The 22,780-nt window shown below is 37.0% G+C and overlaps 1 protein-coding gene across 7 annotated transcripts; it reads left to right on the top strand.

Moving 5' to 3' along the window:
- Nucleotides 1-14: 14 nt before the first annotated feature.
- On the top strand, nucleotides 15-21,994 carry DRAM2 (DNA damage regulated autophagy modulator 2). 7 transcript variants are annotated; one of them, XR_003517964.1, is made up of 12 exons: nucleotides 26-174; nucleotides 1,258-1,382; nucleotides 2,452-2,521; nucleotides 4,904-4,998; nucleotides 6,271-6,415; nucleotides 10,429-10,496; nucleotides 11,764-11,903; nucleotides 17,624-17,801; nucleotides 18,322-18,404; nucleotides 19,653-19,745; nucleotides 20,276-20,927; nucleotides 21,796-21,994. XR_003517964.1 is itself a non-coding variant. In XM_027583035.1 (11 exons), exons 5-10 carry the CDS (start codon nucleotides 6,285-6,287, stop codon nucleotides 19,836-19,838), a joined length of 786 nt encoding a protein of 261 aa, XP_027438836.1. In that variant the 5' UTR covers nucleotides 23-174; nucleotides 1,258-1,382; nucleotides 2,452-2,521; nucleotides 4,904-4,998; nucleotides 6,271-6,284; the 3' UTR covers nucleotides 19,839-19,875; nucleotides 20,276-20,410. The 7 variants fall into 7 exon arrangements, 6 of the variants coding, with proteins under 6 accessions (XP_027438830.1, XP_027438836.1, XP_027438814.1 ...); XM_027583035.1 differs by lacking the exon at nucleotides 21,796-21,994 and having other exon boundaries at nucleotides 23-174; nucleotides 19,653-19,875; nucleotides 20,276-20,410; XM_027583013.1 differs by having other exon boundaries at nucleotides 20,276-21,994.
- Nucleotides 21,995-22,780: the final 786 nt, after the last annotated feature.

Genomic DNA, 22,780 nt, shown 5'->3' with positions numbered 1-22,780 from the left:
GGATACAGGGTCGGAACGAGCGGCGGCGCGGGCGCGCTCCTCGGGGAGGTAAGCGCGCCCCAGGACAGTTCCTGGCTGCTCGGGAGCGCGCCCTAGCATCCCGCCCTGTCTCGGTCCCGCGGGCCGTCTTCGGACGCGGCGGCCAACCCTGGCGGGCTCATCCAAGCAAACAAGGTAGGCTGAAAAGGGCCTGAGGGTGGGCCCTAGCCCCCTGTAGGGGTGTGCGTCAGAGAATGGGATTAGGCGGGTCTGGGAAGTGGAAGTCGCCCGGAGCCCCGTACCCCCAATGCCATGGCCAGCGCTCGAGTCGCGTGCCGGCTGGCCCTGCCTCCCGGGACTATACTGTGCGAAGCGCGGGAGAGGGACCCGCTGGTGGCCGGAGCGCAGGCGGGCTCCTGGGGACCTGGGGGATGGGGGCGGGTGCGGGCTGGGCTCAGGCCTCCGTGCTTCACCTCTGTCTCCCCATCCTTGGTGTCTCCTGGTTCCTCTCCCTTACTAACCCCGAGCAGGCGGAGCCAGGGTCCGCTTCCCGCATCGTTTCCGGGCCGCAGGCAAAGCCCAGTTGAGATCTGCGTCCCAGGGTTATGCGCCTCTATAAGGAGGCAGCGGTGTAAATAATGCCTTGGGTTTTGTTTTAAGCGGCTACCGAGAACCTTCGCCCTAGTGCCACAAAAACTGCGGTTGGGTACGCGTTCCAATTTTCACTCCCGGGCTCAGATTCCTTGGTAGGGGGGTTGGGGGCAGGTTTGAAATTGAGATCTTTGGTGACCTTGTGTTTATCCGAAGATCGTCTACCACGCGCAGTTCCGTCGCGGGGCGGACCTGAGGGGCAGAAAGGTAAATGGCTGGTCCTTTGTATCCTCACAACTGTTCGTTCTTTACATTAGGATACATTTGAAAACCAGTAAACACACCGGGGAAATAATTTTTCCAGTTCTCCCAAATTTTAATTTATAAATCAGTACCCAAATGCAGTTCCGTAATTCTTGTGGCATTATCAGATTCTCCCCCATTTCTCCCCTTGTAACATTTGATCCAACTTATATATAAAAAGTTACTTCATCTTCTAGACTCTTTAGGATTTAACAATTACAACAATATCACATTTGTCAGAAGGCCAGGTTAGAGTTTAGAAAAATAACCGTTTTCTCTTATGCTTTGCTTTGGGCCTGGTGGTTCTGTGGACTTTTAAAAAGAGCTTAAGACTTTCTCTCTTCACTTGGAACATCCAGAATTTACTTTCTTATTGTTTCTTAGCAGTCACCACTTAGAGGAGACAGTATAAGGAATTAATCTTATTACCAGTGGCATTCAAACATTTGTGAAATTTAAGAATTGTAACTGCTGTTCTGATTCATGGATCTTCAAAGAAAGCAGAGAAGGTAGGTGAGAGATGCAAGAATATATCTTTAAGCACTCTTACTACTAGATGGAGGTTGTTCTTGCCTATTTTCAAAGGTTTCTTAAATCATTAACCATTAAAATTTTAATTTTGTTTACTTGGCAATTAGCCAGCCACACTTCTAGCTTTCCACTGTGAAAATATATGGGCAAAAGTAGTCTTCCTTACCAAGTCAGGGCGCTTAAATTTTTCAGTTGTCATTAGCAGACTGGTAAATCATTTCAAGCCCTGCTTGTCTTCTAAACTGTCAGTTTAAACACAACCCTCAAAGGCTGAGGAGATACAAATCCAAGATGATTCACACATGCAAAGAATTAGGTGTTGTTCCCCATCCTTGTGGCTAGTTACAGTTGTACAGAATTGATAAATCAGCTATCATTGTTATATTGTATGCCTTCTCTGTTCTACTCTAAGGAACAACCCTTTGAGATAGCTACTGTAAATCAGAATACTGTAACTCAGAGAAGCTTAGTAATTTTCCTCAAATCATACAGCTGGGACTTGATAAAGCTAGGATTTGCACTTGGGTAAAGCTGATCTCACAACTGTGTTCTTCCCGCTGCATCACACGGACTAGTTAATGTTTTATTTTGCTTAATAATAAACTATTGGTCTTTGCTCATTTTTGTCTTTCCTTTCCATAGGAGAAAATTCAGTGTTTTTCCTTTTATTTTATCTTTTTTGACATCAGCGAAAGGTGTCTAATGTGAGAAAGGATAGGAAAATTAATATCTTAGATTTATTAATTTCAGATGGTACAACATCATTATAAAACACACTAGTACACTTAACCTGATGAGCACCAGGTATTGTATGGAAGTGTTGAATCACTATATTATACACTTGAAACTAATATAACCCTGTATGTTCACCAAACTAACTTTAAAATAAAAAAATAAACACAAGTATTGGCTCTTTAAAGAAAAATAACGTATTAATAATTCTATAACATAGTGTCCTACCCATGAACAGATATTGGTGCATTGACTTGAAATTGTACGTTTAAAAGAATGTGGTTTGAAACATTTTCTTATTTTCTTTGTATATAGATTTCAGGATTTACAAAGGTGCTGGTTTGTGCAGATTTGAAGACCAATATCTTATGAGCTTATAAAACAGGTAATTCATCTTTTACAGTCTAAAAGAGGAACAACAGCCATTTATTGATCATCTGTGACAGTATTTTACATATATAAACTCATTTAGTTCTTGCATAAATCTCTGTGAAGTGGGTATTATTTTAGACCATTTAACAGTACTAAAAGCTACCACTTACTATGTATCGGTAACATGTTTCTTTACTTGTGCTTTGTCAGTACAATCCCTATAATAGCTACTCAGCATCATTCAGTAGAACTTTCCCATGTTAATGGAAATGTTCTCTATGTTCACCATCCTTTATGGTAGCCTCTAGACACATGGGGCTTTTGAGCACTTGACATGTGGCTAGTGTGACTGAAAGACTAAATTTTTAAGTTTTATTTTAGTCAATTGAAATTTTAATTTGAATAGCCACATGTGGCTAGAGCGTACTATTTTGGAACCTACTGTTACTCTGAGGTCTTAGAATCTGGATAACCTGGAAAAATGGCATTACTGTTTACTGAAATAGAAAAATCATGAATCTTTTTGGGGTTTAAGAAGATTTGGTTTTGGCTGTTCAATCAGAAAATATTTAGTGATTACTATAGGCAAGGTCCTCTGCTATGCTTAGTGGAGTCTCTCACCAAGGATTTTATCCACTTAAGACCTTTCCTTGTTTGTCATACTGTAGAAGACAATATCCATAAGAGATGTGCAAATCAAGTGTTCTCAGAAGAAGGAGTGCTTGTTTCCGGATGCAAAGAGATTAGGAAGGGTCGAGTGTGGAGGATCGTATTTGAGCTCAATTTTAAAGAATAGGAAGGATGTGAGCAAACAAAAATGATTAAAGGAAGAGGAGGTTATGCTTCTAGCAATGAGATGGACACAATGTTTTGGAAATTCCTTTTGCCAAAACTCCTAAATGCTGGATTAGCCTTTTAAATGCATTGTAGGCCTGTAGAACAGAAAGGGAAATCCCCAGGGCTAAAAGGTCAAAGAGAAAACAAACCAGAGTAGTAAACTAGCAGTGTGTCTTTTGGTTTGGCTGATAGTAGAAATAAAGCACAATTAGGGACAGGTGATAGGCTCCTCTTGCTCCCCACCCAAGGTAGAGAGAAAGAATTCATAGCCCTTTGACCTCTCAGGTATACAACTCCAAGAGGCACCATTCACATGGTAGTTTGTATAAATGTGTTTCAGGGGATGATTTTGTTCATGAAACTTAAAATGTAAATATATCTACTTGAAATTGCATAACCCATGGCCTTGGAGAACCACCTTCCCCCAAATTCAGCCTGGATCCTCAAAAAACTATACTCCATGAAAGGTGGGCTAGGGAAAATACCTCCTTCCTGGCCACAAAGAAATTTGTTCATTTTCACCCATGTCCAGGTGGGTGCGTAAAGGTACCTCTTGCGAACTTGAAACTACAGGGTCTGCCATCACTCAGATTTAAGGTTCAAATTTACATATCTACATGGTCTAGAAAACCTGAAAGTCAGGAAATTAAAGTTGGCCCCTTGGTAATGTGCCAGACCGCTTGGCAAAAATAGATATAGACCCTCCCTGGAATGATTCACCCTTAACCTAAGCCTTTTAGAATACTCCCAATTAAAATCCAAATACAAGTTCATAGTCAAAAACTATTAAACAGGTGCAAGGTTGGTGGAACCAACAAATATGAAACTAGATGCCTCTAAGGATGTTATGTTAGAATTATCCAAAATAAAATGTTTTTCAAAGAGAAGAAAGAAAGATTTAAGAAGTAATTCAAAATTTATAGAAATTGAGAATTACTGTCTCAGAAACTTATGCTGGGAAAAGCACTATAGGAATGTGGCAAGGAATTGTCATGTTTAAGTAAATTGATGAAGAAAATTGACAGAATGTTAAAGACTAAAAAGGGAAAAAAAAAAACAGGAGGAGGTTGTGGTAATTCAAGTAGGAAATTATTCAAATCAAGTCTATAATGGTGACTTTAGGGATAAAGGAAAAGAAACTTATTTAGCAAGATTTAAATGTACATATTTAGCAACAAGTCAGATGATCAGAGTAAATGACAAGTACAAGTCAAAAATGCTGAGATTTCATTATTTGGAAGAAGCTGAGCACATGGGAGGATTATACAGATAAGAGTTATTCTTACAAAGTTCATGGGAAATATTCAGTTTCTGTCCATCAAACTATGAGAAGATACTCCTCCAAACATGACATTATTTTCACATACATAGGAGTAATTTCTTATAATTTGAAAGTATTTCTGTATTTATTTTTAAAAATTAAATGCATTCAGAAACATTAATGTCAAGTAATAAGTGAATTCAGAAACAACATCCTCAGTCTGGAATTTAAGAGAGAAAGTGGTGATGAGTGATATGTGTGTATTTAGGTGCTCTTTTTCTTTTCTCTCTCATGTAGGAGCTGGAAATAGAATGGTGAACAAAACGGTTGGTTCCTGCTCTGTCAGAACCTAAGGTTTAGTGAGGAAGATAAAACCAAGCAAACAAGCAACAGTTAAGTGAGATGAATGCCCTGGTCGGGGAAGTAAAAGGGTGCTCTTGGAAACAAAGTAGGGACACTCAGCTCAAGCTGGAAGAGTTGGTACTTGAAAATATATAGGAGGGGCGCCTGGGTGGCTCAGTTGTTAAGCGTCTGCCTTCGGCTCAGGTCATGGTCCCGGGGTCCTGGGATCGAGCCCCGCATCGGACTCCCTGCTTGGCGGGGAGCCTGCTTCTCCCTCTCCCCCTCCCCCTGCTTGTGTTCCCTCTCTCGTTGTGTCTCTCTCTGTCAAATAAATAAAATCTTTAAAAAATATATATATATATAGGAGTTAACAGGTGGTAGTGAGGCTAGAGGGTGATAGCATGGTAGCCTGTTATCCGGACAGAACAGTGTATGCGAAGGTCTGCAAGTGTACAAGAGAGCATGACACATTTGAACATCTGAAAGAAGTTTGCTGTAGCCATATAGCATAGTGATTGATGTTGGAACAGAACTGCCTGAGTTTGAATTCTGTCTCTACTGAGTCCTAGCCCTGTGACCTTGGACAGTGCTCTTAACCTCTGTAATTCTGTTGTGAGAAGTAAATGGGATCATGTATTTAAGGTGATTAGTAACATGCTGACACAGTAGACACTGTGTTTGCATTTGTCACGATGATGAAGATGAAAGCTAGAGCAAGGAATTGGGAACAGAGAAGTAGCCAGAGATGAGTTACCGAAAGGTAAGTAGAGATCAGAGAATGCAAAGACCCTGTAGACTGAGTTAAGGAGGAAAGACAATTTATAAGGGCACAGGGAGGACCTGAAATATTCTTTGTAGGTGAATAGGTAGTCAGATTGGTATTTCAGAATTAGAATGATCACTCTGGTTTTAGGGTAGAGTCTAGATTGGTCATGGTCCACACTACAGAAAGACCATTTGGGAGATTATAATAATAATCTGGCCAAGAAATGATGGTGCTTTAGGTAGAGTAGTGGCAGTGAAGATGGAGAGAAAGGGTAGATTTGAAGGAAATTTAGGAGGTTGAATAAACAGTGCTTACTACTTGATTATGTGTGAAAAGCTGGGGTAGAAAGAACGCTTCTGGGTATGGCAAGTGGGTGAAGCTTTGTTCCATTTACAGAAAAACTGAAAGCAAGCAGGTGTAGTAGATGGTGTGGGGGATGATTTCAGAAGTGGAACAGCTCATGGTGATAAATACAAGATAGTGGGAGTGGGTGGCTAAAGTAGAAGAGAGGAAATACTTGTGAATAATCTTCTCTAATTTGTTTTTTCTACTTCAGAAGACCTGTTTGAGATGTGGTGGTTTCAGCAAGGTCTCAGTTTCCTCCCTTCAGCCCTAGTAATTTGGACAGCTGCTGCTTTCATATTTTCGTACATTACGGCCATAACACTTCACCATGTTGACCCTGCTCTGCCTTATATCAGGTCAGTGAAATGTATTTTTTTATAGGAGACTGTTTATGCATCATTCACATTCTAACAGTGAAGCTAACATTCCACATTAACATTTTAAAATTCAGATTTTATGTTCGACATTACAACAACAAAAAGACGAACCATGAGAGATGATGGACTCTGAAAAACAAACTGAGGGTTCTAGAGGGGAGGGGGGTAGGGGGATGGGTTAGCCTGGTGATGGGCATTGAGGAGGGCACGTTCTGCATGGAGCACTGGGTGTTATGAACAAACAATGAATCATGGAACACTGCACCAAAAAAAAAAAAAAAACCAAAAAAAAAAACAAAAAGAATATAAAAAGGAAGTTGTATTTGGTTCTTTCCATGTGATAGAGAAAGGTGGAGATAGAGGGGTATGATTCACTTAGTGAATTAGTTAGTGAATTAGGACACTTTAAGTGCCTTGTCTTCCAAATAAATATTTGAGGTTGTCTCAGAAGATAGAAGTGGAATTATCTCCCCTTAAAATTAAAAAATGCTGCAAACAACAGTAATAGTATTAAAAGATAATGGTAATGACAACTATTTATCCATCTACTTACTGTGTGCAAGGTAATGTTCTAAGCATTCTTCAGATGATAAATGATTGGATCCTTACAACTACCCTTTGAAGTAAGAATTTTTACCCCCATGTAAGAGAGAAGGAAATAAGTTATTTGTTCAAGGCCACATGACTCAGGGATGGAACCAAAATGCAGTTTGGGCAATTTGACTCTAGAGACCCTGCTTTTAACCTTTATGACATATTGTCTAGATCTTTCTGACACATTAAATATCAAAACTTATCAGTAATATTTTTGAAATTTCAAAACTAATAATGATGTAAGTATGGGCACTCAGTTGCTTGTGCTATGTTCATAACTCTTTTTTTCCAGTTATAAAGGCAATATATACTTATCCTAACAAATTTTAAATAATACTAGACTGATTATAAAAGTAAAAAATGAAAGTCTATTTCAACCCCTCTCCAGCTCCTGCCTGTCCAGAGGTAATTAGTGGTTTGATTGATTTCCTTCCATAGTTTGTTTTGTTGTTAGAGTTGTTTCATTTATTTATTTGTTTACATTCTGAAAAATAACCTCTCCAACATAGAAAATAGTGAATTTTTAAAGGATGACAAACCAGAAGGCTAAATTTATCTTTTTAAAATATCAAGAAGAGATCAGAATGTTACCATCTACATTTGTTCCCACAATGGTATGGTATGAAGCAAAAGATAGCAACAAATTGGCTACACTTTGGGAAGATGTACAAAAACCAAAGATATTTTAGAATTTAAGGTTCCAACTGTAGGAATAATTTGATGACTAATCACCACTGATCACCACTCTGCTAGAGGAACATGTAGCTTAAGGAGCCAGTTCATTCTTTAGTAACTTTTTAGAGAACATACATCAGTAATTCCTGAGTGCCTTTCAGCATTTTTATTTGCCATTCAGGAACTTGTCTGCTTTCACTTTAAGGAGCTTTTAATCATTTAAGAGGCCTTTGGGTTCTTTTTCAGAGTTTCAGTTCTCTGATGGTACTGCATGTGATTTTCTGATAGTAACCTAGACACTTCCTTTTCCGTCCCTGTTCTGCCCTTTTATTTTTCTGTATTATTATAATATTATAGTATTATGTAGTATTATTACCCTGGGATCTTTCTCCAATGTTCTAATACATTTAAACTCAGTACTACTTAATTTTACTTCTCAGGCTCATTTCCTTCATTTGAAGAATGCTTAAGTTAGACGAGATGCTCTGCAAAGTTCCTTTCAGTTCCTAGACCCCATCTAAAATGTTTAATTGTTAATAGTCCCAAAAGAAATAACCAAATGTAAATTTCACTCCAAAGACAGTTCCACTGCCAAGTATGTTTCAGGTGTTCTCTTAGTTGGTTCAAGTAATGGATGCCCAGGTAGAATGCAGGAGATGAGTACCGGGGCACACGAACAAATTATTGGAATTTCTGTGTATACTTTTTAATCTTGATATTTGAACTTATATAATAAATACATATATTTTGAAGTTACATAATCACACCCTTTTTTTTTTTTTTGGTGACATGTGATCAAAATAGTTTGATCACCACTGGGTTGGAGTGCTGTGCTGATGAGGTGATGGACTTGGCTGTTTTCACTTGTAGGCCAGTTTGTATCAAACTGTTCCAGAGCCGAGGCAGCCAGCCATCTTGGAAATGCATGTTTTTGTTTTTTTCTAGGATATTTTGAAACTGCAGCATCTCTTGAAATACAACTATTAAAATTTTAGGGAATCAGAAAATTTTTTTTCTGATTATAAGAATATATATGTATATTATTCTTGAAAATTTGAAAAGTAGAAGAAACAAACAACAAAACCATAATCCTCACTCCCTGAAGATGATCAGAGTAGCAAAATCTTTTGTTTCTTTTTTTTTTTAAATCTTTTGTTTCTAAAGGTATATCTTAGAGTCGAAAGGAGCAATCCTTTGAATTTATATGTGTTACTTTACTTTTCATAAACCTAAACCAAATGTTCACCAAACCTTATTGATTCCTTACCAGATGTGATTTTCCATCTCTTTTTTATTCCCATTACATTGTGTTAGCTGAGATCCTTATTATCTCTTTCCTCTAGTACTTCAGTTCATGGTCAAAGACTTTGTCTTTTTCATCTTTACTGTAGTTTGAGGGAAGGGAAAGGAACTAATATTTAATGGGTGTCTCCCCTGTGTCTGCTGCTGTGCTAGATCTTAACATGTATTGTCAGTTTCATTTCCTCATGTTGAGCTGATGAGGCTGGGAGGGAATTAATGGCCCCATTTTGCAGATAAGGAACAGTTATAGAGAGACACAAGAGCATACCCAAGGTTCCACAGTAAATGGTAGGTGGGCTGTTATCTGGACCTGTGTTTTCCCTGCTGCCCTGAAGCACAAGCATGTAAGCCGATGTATCGCAATACATTGTGATCAGTGATTTTAACAGAAGTCTGGACAGAATGCTCTGCGAGTCCTCATTCTGCTAGAGGAGTTGGCCAAGGCTTTGGAGGGTAGGGAAAAATTGGTCTCACATGGAAGATCCAAGAGGGGAAGGGCTTTGTCTCTTTTACTAACCACTATACTTCTGTCCCTAAAATACTGTCAGGCACATAGTAGGTGCTTGATAAATGTTTTTTAAATTAACAGGAAATGATTAGGTATTAATTGATTTGTAGACAGGGTCAACAAACATGACAAAAGCAGAGTTGTGAAAGGACCTATAGTGTTTAGGGAACATTCAAGTGGGACAGAGGAACATACCTGGCCAATTTATAGAAGTTAGTAACACAGCCCTAACATACCCAGGATAGATTTGGTTTTTTAAATTTTTTTATTTGTGTATATTTTTAAGATTTTTATTTATTTGAGAGAGAGAGAGAAAAAAGCGGGGAGGAGGGGCAGAGGGAGAGGGAGAAGCCGGCTCCCCACTGAGCAGGGAGCCTGATGTAAGACTCGATCCCAGGACCTTGGGATCATGACCTGAGCCAAAGGCAGACACTTAACTGACTGAGCCACCAGGCACCCAGGTTTGTTTTTTGTTTTTTTTAAATCAATTTCTATTGATTTCTGTTATCTGAAAAAGAAATAATCTCAAGTGATATGAGATAAAAGTGAACTAGGGCACCTGGGTGGCTCTGTCGGTTAAGCGTCTGCCTTGGCTCAGGTCATGATCCCAGGTCCTGGGATCGAGTCCCGCATCGGCCTCCCTGCTCAACGGGGAGTCGGCTTCTCCCTCTCACTCTCCCTCTGTGTTCTCCCTCTCTCTCTCTCAAATAAAATCTTTAAAAAAAAAAAAAGTGAACTAGATAAGTACTGTGAGCTTGAACTGTCATGTTCTCCTAAAATTATTTGAGTTGAACTTACAAATGTATAAAAAGATACAGGATTTGAAGTAACCCATTATTTCTTATTCTTTAGAAAAAATAACACATGTATATTTAGTGTGAGAAATCCACATACCTTCTTCTTTTTCTTTCAGTGACACTGGTACAGTAGCTCCAGAAAAATGCTTGTTTGGGGCAATGTTAAATATTGCCGCAGTTTTGTGTAAGTAATGGGAATTGTTTTAAAAATCAAAATTAATAGTGAAATTGCTCTTTCCTTCTTTAAACACTTGTGTTACTTGTTTTAGTTTCTGGTTATACCTGAGGGAATGTTATCACTAAATTCTTGGTCCCAGATAATGTTCCTTTTAAAAGAAAAGCAATTTCTAAAAATGCTAAATTATAGAAATAAATCCTTAAAAAATATCTATAAGGCTATTTGACTACTCATCCAAATAGAAGTTGTAAAGTATAACCAAATATTTCTTGAGACCTTAAGTGGATTTCTTAATGACCAGTAGAGGACAAAAAGCTATAAACACACCGACCACAACTAACACCAACTAAATTTATTTAGGATAAACAATTTAGAAGTTTAAGAGTAGCAGTGGAACCGTGTTTTGATTTTTGAACGGTGTTCTAACACCAAAGGAATGGAATTCTACTGTATTTTACATTCCTGTTCATTATTTATTTTTTGAATCAAACTTTTATTAATGATTAAAACATTTTTTCCATCAATTGTGATTGTTTTAAATATTTGAACTCTTCCATATCATATGTATTATCTGCTTGGATCAAAAATTTATGTCAAGGAAATGAATGATTCAGTGCATAGAAGTTCACCTTATGACTAAAGTTTTCAAAAACATTTCTACAAAAGCATATCTCTGTTTCATTTTCTACACTTCTGAGTTCTTTGGCAATATTTTTGCAATGGAAAATTTTATTTGATTTGACCCTTTCTTGACTAACAAGGATGGTAAAGTGGCTGTTTTTGTTTTCTGTGTAATCGACTGCTATACCTGATTGAACCAAGTTGTAATAATTTGAAATAAAATGCAATGGGAGTGAGGCAAATCACCTTTTGGTGTTTTTTTTTGCCGGTACCCATTTTATCCATATTTTAGCAATAATTACTTTAAACTTTAATGCTAATCATATAGGATATTTTGTTTTATATAAAACTTATCATTAGAAATTGTCAGAAAACATCAGACTTATCTCTTAAATTTTATCATAAATATTTGTAAATGTGAGGCCCATGGGAGGCCAGTGCCTTTCAGTCACACAGAGATATTACTGGTTCCATAATGCAACCTTAAAGGTTCTTTAAAATCAACAGCTGTTTCTGCTTTTCGTTTTTTCTCTTCTCTCAAATTAAATTTGAAAGGAAGATATATGTTAGGTCACCTTTGTTAACTCTTTGTTGGCAACTTTATTCCCTGCTTACTTATTACTTTGTTGTTTTTCGGATTATCTCTTCCCAGGCATTGCTACCATTTATGTTCGTTACAAGCAAGTTCATGCCCTGAATCCTGAAGAGAGTCGTATCATCAAATTAAACAAGGCTGGCCTTGTACTTGGGTTACTGAGTTGTTTTGGACTTTCTGTTGTGGCAAACTTCCAGGTTTGTGTTTTAGCTCAGCATAGGTATTTTCCTGAGGTACATAAATTAATACATGTTAAAAAGGAAATCTGAAACATTCAGTTACACACTGTTATTGTTTCTTTGCCTTAACCAAGTAGAATCCAGGCGCCTGGGTGGTTCAGTTGGTTAAGCAACTGCCTTTGGCTCAGGTCATGATCCTGGAGTCCCAGGATCGAGCCCGCATTGGGCTCCCTGCTCAGCAGGAAGTCTGCTTCTCCCTCTGACCCTCCCCCCTCTCATGTGCTCTCTCTCTCTCATTCTCTCTGTCTCAAATAAATAAATAAAATCTTTAAAAAACAAAAAAACAAAGTAGAATCCCCTGCCTTGAAATTATTTGACCTTCTTCGGGATCACTACATACACAATTAGAACAATTCATTCTTAGTAAGCTCCTGAACACCTATAAATTATTCTGACCTTTTAAGGATTCACAGGACTCTATTAGATTCTTCATTACTGCTTAGTTGGAGATTACGCCAAGACCAGAGAGAATTGATATAAATTATAAGTGACACAATTATAGATTTAAACTTAAAAAAATATATATATATGAGAGGGGCACCTGGCTGGCTCATTTGATAGAGCATACAGCTCTTGATCTCGGGGTTGTGAGTTCGAGCCCCGTGTTGGGTGTAGAGATTACTTAAAAATAAAGATCTTTGGAAAAAAAAAATGCCTAACAAGTTACACTCATTTACCTATTTTATATTCTTGTTTAGATGTTCCCATCGATCACCTCTATTTCTAGGTGCTCAGCCCCTCATATGAGGAGGTAAAGGGAGGATATAGAGCTTTTCCAGATTTTTCTCAGGGAATTCTTTTTTTTTTTTTTAGATTTTATTTATTTATTTGAGATAGCGAGAACAAGAGAGATAGAGCACGAGCAGGGGTAGGGCAGAGGGAGAGGGAGAAGCAGGCTCCCTGCTAAGCAGGGAGCCTGATGTGGGACTCGATCCCAGGACCCTGGGATCATGACCTGAGCCGAAGGCAGACGCTTAACCGACTGAGCCACCCAGGTGCCCCTTCTCAGGGAATTCTTAAAGTAGCAGGTTAACCTTCACAAATATTTGCAAACTCTTCATATTCCTTTCTACTGACATTCTTTCAGATGAGTCTTCGGTAATACCAGCTGTATCCCAGGCGTATAGGTGTTGTTTTTTTTTTTTTTTTTGATTAATCTCTCTGCAGTCTTCAGAGTTTCAGTTTAGACATCTGATAACCTATTTAGACATCTAGTAACTATTTATACACACTCATACAGATACACATATAGAGGCATATTCATGCATCCACTCCGGGTATTTCTGGCTGATAAACGGCTTTCCTCCCACAATGATTTAAGGCGCAGACACTATCCATCGTTGAGCTTTCCCATTCTCTAAGTCCTTACCATCCTCTGCATCCAGCTGATTGAAACAGTCAACGAGAATATACAGAAATCACACCTGCTTCTTAACAACCTTGACCTGGCAGTGACTCACATCATTCTATTAACATTTATTTGCTAGACACAAGAGGGGCTGGGAAATGAAGTCTTTCTGAGCATCAGTTCCTGGGGCAACTCCATACTATGGAAGGGACACAGAATTTTTGATGGCTAGCTAGCTAGCTGTCTTTGCCACAAAGAGGATCCTGCCTTCACTAATCAGTTTCTAAAGCTCAGCGTTAAAAATGTTTTGGGGAATTTTTAGTATATGGATAGTGAGTCTTCGTTCCAGTTGTCCCTTTATCAATTATCTCTCATCTCTGTATGGTAAAAATGAATCCCAAAGTGACCTCCACACTTAAGATGCTACCTCTGTTACTAACTGATATTTGTTTATGCGATCCAGTAAATTCCAATGGCAGTTCCTGATTGTAACCTGTGCACTCTGCCTTTCTACCTTTTCCTCATTTGCCTACAAAAACGGTTTATATACTTTTTTTGCTGTGTTCCTTTTAGCTTTCATTCTAGTTAATCTTCACCACAGGGGTCCCTGGGCCTTTAAATTTTGAATCAAATTCCTTTTTTCTCTCTCCATCACATCTCTTTTCATGCAACTTTGGACCTGTTGAATTTCCTCTGCATCCTTCACTGATGGCTTCATTGCTGGGCCCTATTTATAAGCAGACTCTATAACAGTACCCCGATATCCTTCCTTCCTTTCTCATGTAAACTTTTACTGCTTATTTTAAGTGGTGAGTGCATTGCCCCTGCCTCTTCCCACTTCTGTCTTGCAGAAACAAACTCAAGTTACAGAGTTTGACTTGGAAGAGACTCTAGCACTGTGTTTTAAAGTAGGGGCTTGTTGGTTTTACCCCTTAAACATTTCTTGAAAACATCTGCTTCTCTTCATTTCCATCTCCGCTTGCTCTCCCTACCATCTCCTCAACCAGATCAGATTTCATTATCTCTCGTAGCCTGGCCTGCTACCATAGCCTCCTAAATACTTCCTCTGCCTTCACTCTTAACATCCCTTTCATTTAATATGGCAGCCAGTGTAATCTTTTGGAATTATATATATATCTCACTCTGTTTCCCTGTACCCCTGCTTAAAGCTGAACAGCACCAAAGTTCCATGAAAAGAGATGTAATCAAGAGAGAAAAAGGAATTTGATGAACTGCCAAACTGCTTGATTAATTCAAAGGTCTTGCATGATCTGGCTGCATGATCTACTTCTCCAGCCTCGTTCTACATCATTCCCCTTCTTAATATCCTCCCTTGTATATAACACTGGACTTTCTTTGTTCCTTAAATAAGACAAGTTTATTTTACTCCATTTCACATGTTTCTTTTGTTGGACATTTCACAACCCCAAACCTAAATAGATCTAGGTGTCTTCAACATCTCAGTGCATACTACTTCCTCGGGGAGGTCTTCTCTGTGACTAGACTTGTTCCTATATAGTTCGAGTTTTCTTTATTTGTATTTGTGTTCTCTAAGCCTCTGGAAACAAATTCTTCACAGCACTTAGTATAGTCTAATTTTATATCTATGGTTTCTAAAAATTTTAGTTGATCTATTTCTCCATTAATTCTAAGCACAATGGTTTTGTTCACCATTGTATATTCAGCACCTAACATAGCACTTCGAACAAAGATGTTCTCATTGTTTAGTGACTTATTAAAGAGGCCAAAGGGACTATGCATGATGGATAAAAATTCTCTTGCTTTTACTGTGGTTGTCTACGCTTAAAGAGACCCAATGGGATTTGAAAAAATCTGCCTTAAAAAACACAAATTTAATTTCTTTGAAAACAACTGTGTATACTAATATTCAGCAAAACAAACATATGCTAAGAGTCCTCAGTGTCCATTTAGAGGAATTTTCCCCCCCCAGGACATTTATCTTTGAGGAAACTTGGAAGGGATAAGTAAACAGAAATCTATATTAATTTCATAGGGCTGCCATAACAAAATACTATAAATTGAGTGGCTTGTAATAACGGAAATTTATTCTCTCAAAGTTCAGGAGGCCAGAAGTCTAAAACCAAGATGTTAGTAGGGATAGTTCCCTTTTGGGGACACATGCCTCTTTTCTAGTTTCCAGTGGTTACCAGTAATCCTTGGTATTGTGTGGCTCATGGCAACATAATTCTATGATATGTGCCTCTGTTGTCACATGCCATTCTTTCTTCCTATAAAATTTATCCTCAAGGAAACTTTGGAGAGAGAGGATAAGTAAGCAGGAGATTAGTTCCTAAGTTTCATTAACTGCTTGTAGGTAAAGATTACAGACCGTTGAATATTTATAAGTTCTTTATCAGACATTTGCTCCTGACCACACATATCTCTGTAATTTTTCTTGTCTTTGTCAAAGGATAAGTTTTTGTCTTTGTTTTGTGAAAGGATATATTTTTAAAGAGGATAAAATAATGACTTTTGCACATGTGCCAAAGATTTTATTTAACTTATTAATTAATGAGGGAAACAGTAGGTATTACAAATCAGCCCAAAAGAAAAGTCAAGGTGCCACACGTTTGTAGTCAGATAGGGAATGCTAAAATAAATTTATGATGTAAAACTGGTCATTATTCACAGAGTGATAATAACATTAAAAAAGACACAACTTGCGTTTGTATAGATATGGATTATTTGCCTTACTATTAGTTTTCTATAAGTTAACTTCCATCTCTACACATAACTTCTATCATGACGGAAGTTTTTTGTGAAAAATAGCCTAATCAGAGCCAAGTAAAACTCACATTCGTGTAGAACCAGCCCCAGAGGCTCTAACATTCCACTGGAAAAATACTCCCTGGCCTATTTCGAGATCTTTTGCTGTTCCCCTGGTCTCTAAAATGACAAAATTGAATGTACAAGCAGAAGTACTGCCAGTTAAAACCAGTTTTAAATGCCTTTACTTTTAATTATAAAAATACAGTAATAAGCACTCTCCATTCTTTATTTTTACTTTCTAATTCACAGGATTTTGTTGTTGGGACTGATCACAGGTGGACATCAATCAGGCTATATCTGTATTTACCTTCATCAATACATATGAGAATTTTTTTTTTTTAGGAAAAATTCACCTCCTTGTAGCCCTAAAATAGTTAATTTCATTTTTGCCTATATTTTTCTAGCCTTTATTCATATGTATAGATAAATTCCCATAAGAAGATAATACCATTTTGTTTTGTTTTACGGGTGCTGAAGTTTTTTTTCTTTGTTACTCAAAGTGGTAATAGCAATGCATTTTTTTTCCCTTCCCAGTACTCATAACTTATTGCCAGTTATAACACCACAAACTGAATCAAAATAGCCCTTCCTCTCCAAAAGAAAATGAATGGCTTTGGCAAAAACATTACTATCTTTTACTTCTTATAGCTTCAACTAAGAAAATTGGGCTCTATGTTTGTGAATTAGCACAGTCGATTGTGAAAGAAGGGACCCAAGCCCTAACCTCTCTCCTCTTGTTACCCCATCATACACTCTCTGCCAGGTGCTCTATGGTGCCTTCTCAACCAAGTGAAATACAGACTGCATCACCTTCAGAAACTAGAGTGGTTCAACCAAAAACGTTTGTAGAATTTTTGGAGAGCTTGTCACTTTTAAGCAGAGGGTACATGTGATAAAAAGTAAAATGTAAATGGATACTGCTGAGTGAGGTAAAGGAGAAAAGAATTGGAATTTATCAAAACCAATCAGTGAGAGCCAAGAGGGAATGCTTTAATTTTTTGACCTTTCAATTGCACTTAGATTTAAATTAGATTTTAGTTGAAACTCCCTCCCTCCAGTTTCCCAACCATCTTGATCCTCCTTTACCAGGCACTACTCTTTTTCTATAACCCTTAATACCATCTAGCATACGATGGACTTTACTTATTTCTAAAGTTTATCACTTATTGTTTGTGCTTCTTCACTTGAATGTAAACTCTGAGGGCCAGATTTTTGTCTGTTTTGTTCACTAATATATCTGAGTTCTTAGAACAGTGCTTGACACAGAAAAGGTACCCAAAAAAACCTATTATTCAATGAGTAAATGAATAATTACTGTCATATTTTCAGTAGTGACATATGAACAGTTTGGTTTACTGTAATCTGGCTTTTGTGGAGTACTCTGACAGAGAATTGCTTCAGGAAGTAATCTCTAGAATTCACAGTGCTTTTCCATTCAGTGACTGTTCTTTTGAGATCACTAGCTTGTGCTTTCAAATATTGTGTTGGCAATATGTTTTGAGGTGCCCTTATTTACTTATTTCTTCTTTCTACCTCTCAGAAAACAGCCTTTTTTGTTGTGCATGTATGTGGAGCTGTGCTCACCTTTGGTATGGGCTCGTTATACATGTTCGTTCAGACCATCCTTTCCTACCAAATGCAGCCCAAAATTCATGGCAAACAAGTCTTCTGGATCAGACTACTGGTGGTTATCTGGTGTGGAGTAAGTGCATTTAGCAGTATCCTTTGCTGTAAAATGTGGCTATACTTGGAAGGGAATTGAGTAACAGAATATAAGTGAACACTGTTGGCATATTATGAGCAGGCATTTTGTGGGTGAGATTCTTGGGTTAGTAACCCTAAATTAAAGGACTTGAAACATGAAATTCAAATTTTACGTAGGATCTCAGTAATTGAGCTGGGAACAAAGATAAGATTTAGCCTGATCATACTCACTTCAGAGATAGGAAGGATGAGTTAACGCCCTCCCGAGAACAATTATGTAGCAGAATCTTAGGCTAGTGCTGCTGATTTACTGAGCAAAGAGGGATTACCTATGCAAACCATTTCATAGTAATCCTCCGGGTACATTTTAATTTTCACTACTGCTGTATAATACCTAGTCTTTCAGAAAATGGGTTTGGACCTTGGAAACATGTGTGAGTAATCCTTGTGGACCTTTAAAGTGATTTTTATTTTGAATCTAATTTAAGCTTACAGGTTTTCTCTGAGATTTTCCTTGACTTACTTTTTTTATAGTGCTAACTTGCTCATCCCTTTTGTACAGTGGGAATTTCGGCAAAGATATCGTACAGAAACTCCATTGGAACCCTGAAGACAGAGTAAGAACTTGGAATCTATAAAACTTAGTTTAATTATATTAAAGATAACTATTTTGGTTGATTTTGATGTATTTTTCATGTCATCACTAAAAAAATGATACTTTTTCAGTAGAATAATCATTTTGTTAAATTAGGATTATTTTCTATGTATGATTGAGTTTATGTAGCACCACCTATATTCTTCTGTCACGTTTCAGCAGTGAACATTTTCAAGATACAAAGAGAATTGTGATGGCAAAGAGTTTTCTCAGAAATTGACTCCTCTAAATATGTATATAATGTACAACATACCCAACTGAGATCTTTTATTATTGGAATACTTGTTTTCTGAATTACCATCTAGAGATTTATTATTATGGACTCTGCATTTGGGTTCTAATATAGTGGATATCTGAGTGGAGATAACATCTTTGACCCTGAGGAAAAAAAGAGGAGGGATATATACTAGCTAGATGATAAAATAAGTTCATCTGTTTTCACAAACCTTGCAGTGGTATTTCATTTTGAATTAGTTTTAAAGAATTAGCCCTGGATGGGACATGTTTGTGAGAATGAAAGAATGAAATAATTTACTAGTTTCCCTCAGTTATAATCCATATATTATTTAATGCTCTAAAAATAACACAAGTTTATCATGAGCATTTTTTACTGACATTTTTAGTGGCATTTAATGAATCTTATGGCTGTGGGAAAGGGAGTAACTTCCTGATTATAGAGTAGAGCTTCTCCTGTTCTTAGTTCTTCAAATGGAAATTTTTTTTGCTCTGGAGGAGGTTACGATAGCTAGATCATTTAGGAGGACTTTCCTAATGTCTTTCTTTAATTCTTGAGATATGTTCAATAAATTAAGGGTTGTTTTGTTTTGTTTTCCAGAAAGTTCAGATATAGAATTATTTATAAAAGATAAATAGAATTAAGTTTTTAAACAAACCTTATTTTAGACAGTTTTGTATCTACAGAAAATTGTGAAAATAGTGCACAGAGTTCCATGTTATCAATATATTCTGTACCTGCCTCTTTTAGTAACATCTTTAATTAATATGGCATGTTTGTTACAATTAATAAACTCATGGATACATTTTTAACAAAAGGCCATAGTGTATTAATATGTCCTTAGTGTTTACCTGATGTCCTTTGAATTTCAGAAGGCAGATTGGTTTACAGGTTTTATGGGTCTTTTATTTGAGAGAAATTCTAGATCATTCAGATGAAATTTCACAATTATTTTTTTTTCCGTTGTCACTCAAGGGTTATGTGCTTCACATGATCACCACTGCAGCGGAATGGTCTATGTCTTTCTCCTTCTTTGGTTTTTTCCTGACTTACATCCGTGATTTTCAGGTAAGAAAACACAGCATTAGATTTACACAAACTTCCCTCAGGTGGAACAAAAGAAGTTGCTATAGTCAAGTCTCCAACCTTTCTGAAAATTAACTTCATAAGCAGCGATGCCAGAAGACAAGCCTCTCAGGTAAATCATTTCTGTGTTTGGCGAAGTAGTGTGTTGTTAGTAAGGGGTTCAACCTTGAAAATAGGATTGTAAAACAAGTAAGCAGAAAACTTTTCACAGAATTTTCATCAACTCTGCCTGTTTACGTAGGCCATCCTCAACATTTAGTTTCACTGATTCCTTTTAGTAACCAAAGAAAAATGAAGAACTTCTGAGTAGGAAAGCTTGGTTTACCTAACTGTTGATACTACAGATGATACCTTTGGCAGTACATCTGTCTCAATCTTGTTATTCATTGGAATTGATTTACATCTCCAATCCCACAAATATTCTTCAGAACATATTGAAGATGTGATGTTGAAGACATTGAAGATGTCTTTAAGGAACAAACGCCTATATATAATTTTCTTTTCTGTTACAGAAAATTTCTTTACGAGTGGAAGCCAATTTACATGGATTAACTCTCTATGACACTGCTCCTTGCCCTGTGAACAATGAACGAACACGGCTGCTTTCCAGAGATTTATGATGAAGGGATAAAATATATCTGTGATGATTATGATTCTCAGGGATTGGGGGAAATGTTCATGAAAGTTCCTTATTCTGCTCTGAAATTTTTAACCAGTTAATCAAGGCTGACAGTGATGTTGATGAATACTGATAATCAAGAGACATAAATAAAGCCATTTCACAAGTTATTTTAAAGGATATCTTCAAGAAGACCACGTAAAAACATTTATGCCTATACTTTTTTAATCCCAGAAAATAAAATCAAAGGACTACAACACTGTAGATTTTTTTCTACTTTATTTAAGAGAAACAACAAGAAGTGCACCAAGCAGTCTACAAAATCCAGCCTTTCATATTTTCTAAATCATTGTAAACCATGTTTTGTTTGGAGCACTTTTATAAGAGATATTTTCCAGGACCCCAGATAATCCACATTGCTCAACAGCTCCTTTAGAATTGGATTTTGAGATAATAGTTTTACCATATCAGTACATTTCTTACAGTCTTTATAAAATGTTTTTCTTCTGGAATCCACTTATTAAGGGGAGCAGACCTGAATTCATGTAAGTGCTTTCATTACTTAAGCTTTGCACAGGTGATTCTCTAGGTATGGACTTGATTCCTGCCACAAAGCCAAATACTATGCCAAGTGGTCTGTCACACACACTTGCAATAGTTTCATGAAGCTTAGTCTCTGAAATGAGATTTTAATCACTAATGCATGAGAGAAGTAGCTATAGGCAGATTTACTTCAGTTGTGTTTTACATAAAATAAGGGTTCGTGTTCATACATAAGGCTGAGAAGTTTGTGAATAACAGCAGATATGATTAATGTAAGTTACCACAAACTGCAGTCAAGAGCTTCTTAGATTTTCATTTATAGCATATTATAATTATTTATAAAAGTAGTCTTGAATGGGCAGATATTAAGCCTTTTAAACAGGGTGTGAACTTTGTAGAACCCAAATTCTAAAGGACAAAATCAGTCCAAAAAAAAAAAAGGTACAAAATAATTGTGATATAGGTATCCACCAAAATGGTTTTCTTTCTCTCTGTCATGCAAATGATCAGATAGCTTCTACTTGGATCCCTATCTGTGCAGATTAAGGGTGGTTTACAGATCCCAGATAAAACTCAAATTCAAATTACTCATCCAGAAAGTGCTCAGTGACTGGTTCTCAGAAGAATCTGAAGAAGATTAACAAGGTTTATCATTTTAGAAGAAATGATTCTGTAGCCAAAATAAAAAATGGTGAGAACAAATTTAAAGTACAAAGAAGGAGCACTTTTAAAGGAAAATGGATATATGGTGGAACCAGATCTCAATTAAGAATAAGTTGCTAGATAGAAGACTATGTAAATAATATTTCTGAAGATTTCTGGGCTAATAAGACAAAGTGGAATAAAATACTGATTATGTCTATCATGCAGGAGTGAACATGGGAGATATTTCAGTAAACACTGATTCATTGAAATCTGGCATCACTAGAAAAAAAATGGTTATAAACCATGAAAAATTTCTGTCATGCCTCTGAAAATGATGGTGCAGCCATACCTGAGAAACAGCCTTCAGTCCTGACTCCTGTACATCGGGGAAGATGAAATTCAAGTTGTGAAGGACCACAGCATGGTGAGAGAGGAATTGATAGAATCGAAGTTTATAAATTATATGTGGGGAGGATGGCATAGAGAAAAACTTGGATTTACAGGTCCATACTAGAATATTAGGCTTAGAAATGTGCACTAACACATTAAAGAAGTTATTTTAAAACAAAATGTTACTCTGATAGTATTTTAATTCCATCATTTAACCTTTACCCATAGGCATAACAGAGGCTGAAAATATTAAGTTTAAAGGGGATTATAAGTAGATTTTTGAATATGTGTTTATCCTTCACTTATGGCTAAAGTAATGGAAGGTAACCACCCCCTCCCTCAAAATATGCCTTACCTCCACTGTCAGTACAGTAGCTTGGATAAACAGATAAGGCATTCCTTTTCAGTTCAACATTTTTGTACTGAATATTTATCTTTAAAAATAGAAGGTCTTAAGCTGACAAAATTAGCAGGTTCTATGAACTGAGTGTATCTATTTCTTTTTTGTCCTGGAAACCCAGCAAGACTATATTTCCCAGCTTCCCTTTCAATTAAGTAGGAGCATGAGACTGAATTTTAGCCAGTGACATGTAAATGAAATGGGTGTTCATTATTTTCTTACTAAGACTCTGAAAAATGGGAATGCTCTTACCCAATTTTTTCTCCTTACACTAAATGGATATTGATGACAAAATTTTAGGAGATGACAGAATCACATGATAAAATGAACCTGAACTAGTCCACTTCTAATTTTAGATTTTAGAAAATCAAATGAGATCTTTTATAATTTAGGAACTCCATTTTTATCCATCCCAGTTAC

Source organism: Zalophus californianus, chromosome 4 (genome assembly GCF_009762305.2).
Source record: "Zalophus californianus isolate mZalCal1 chromosome 4, mZalCal1.pri.v2, whole genome shotgun sequence".
NCBI classification, from domain to species: domain Eukaryota; kingdom Metazoa; phylum Chordata; class Mammalia; order Carnivora; family Otariidae; genus Zalophus; species Zalophus californianus.
Note: the sequence above shows the minus strand (reverse complement) of the source record. Positions and strands in the feature narration are given on the sequence as shown.

Excerpts from the sequence above, each read along its gene's own strand:
- DRAM2 (XM_027583029.1), top strand. The coding sequence starts at position 6,285 with ATGTGGTGGTTTCAGCAAGGTCTCAGTTTCCTCCCTTCAGCCCTAGTA. Across the intron at positions 17,802-18,321 it reads TGGAGTAAGTGCATTTAGCA|TGCTAACTTGCTCATCCCTT; the intron begins GTATCCTTTGCT and ends CTTTTTTTATAG. Across the intron at positions 18,405-19,652 it reads ATTGGAACCCTGAAGACAGA|GGTTATGTGCTTCACATGAT; the intron begins GTAAGAACTTGG and ends TTGTCACTCAAG.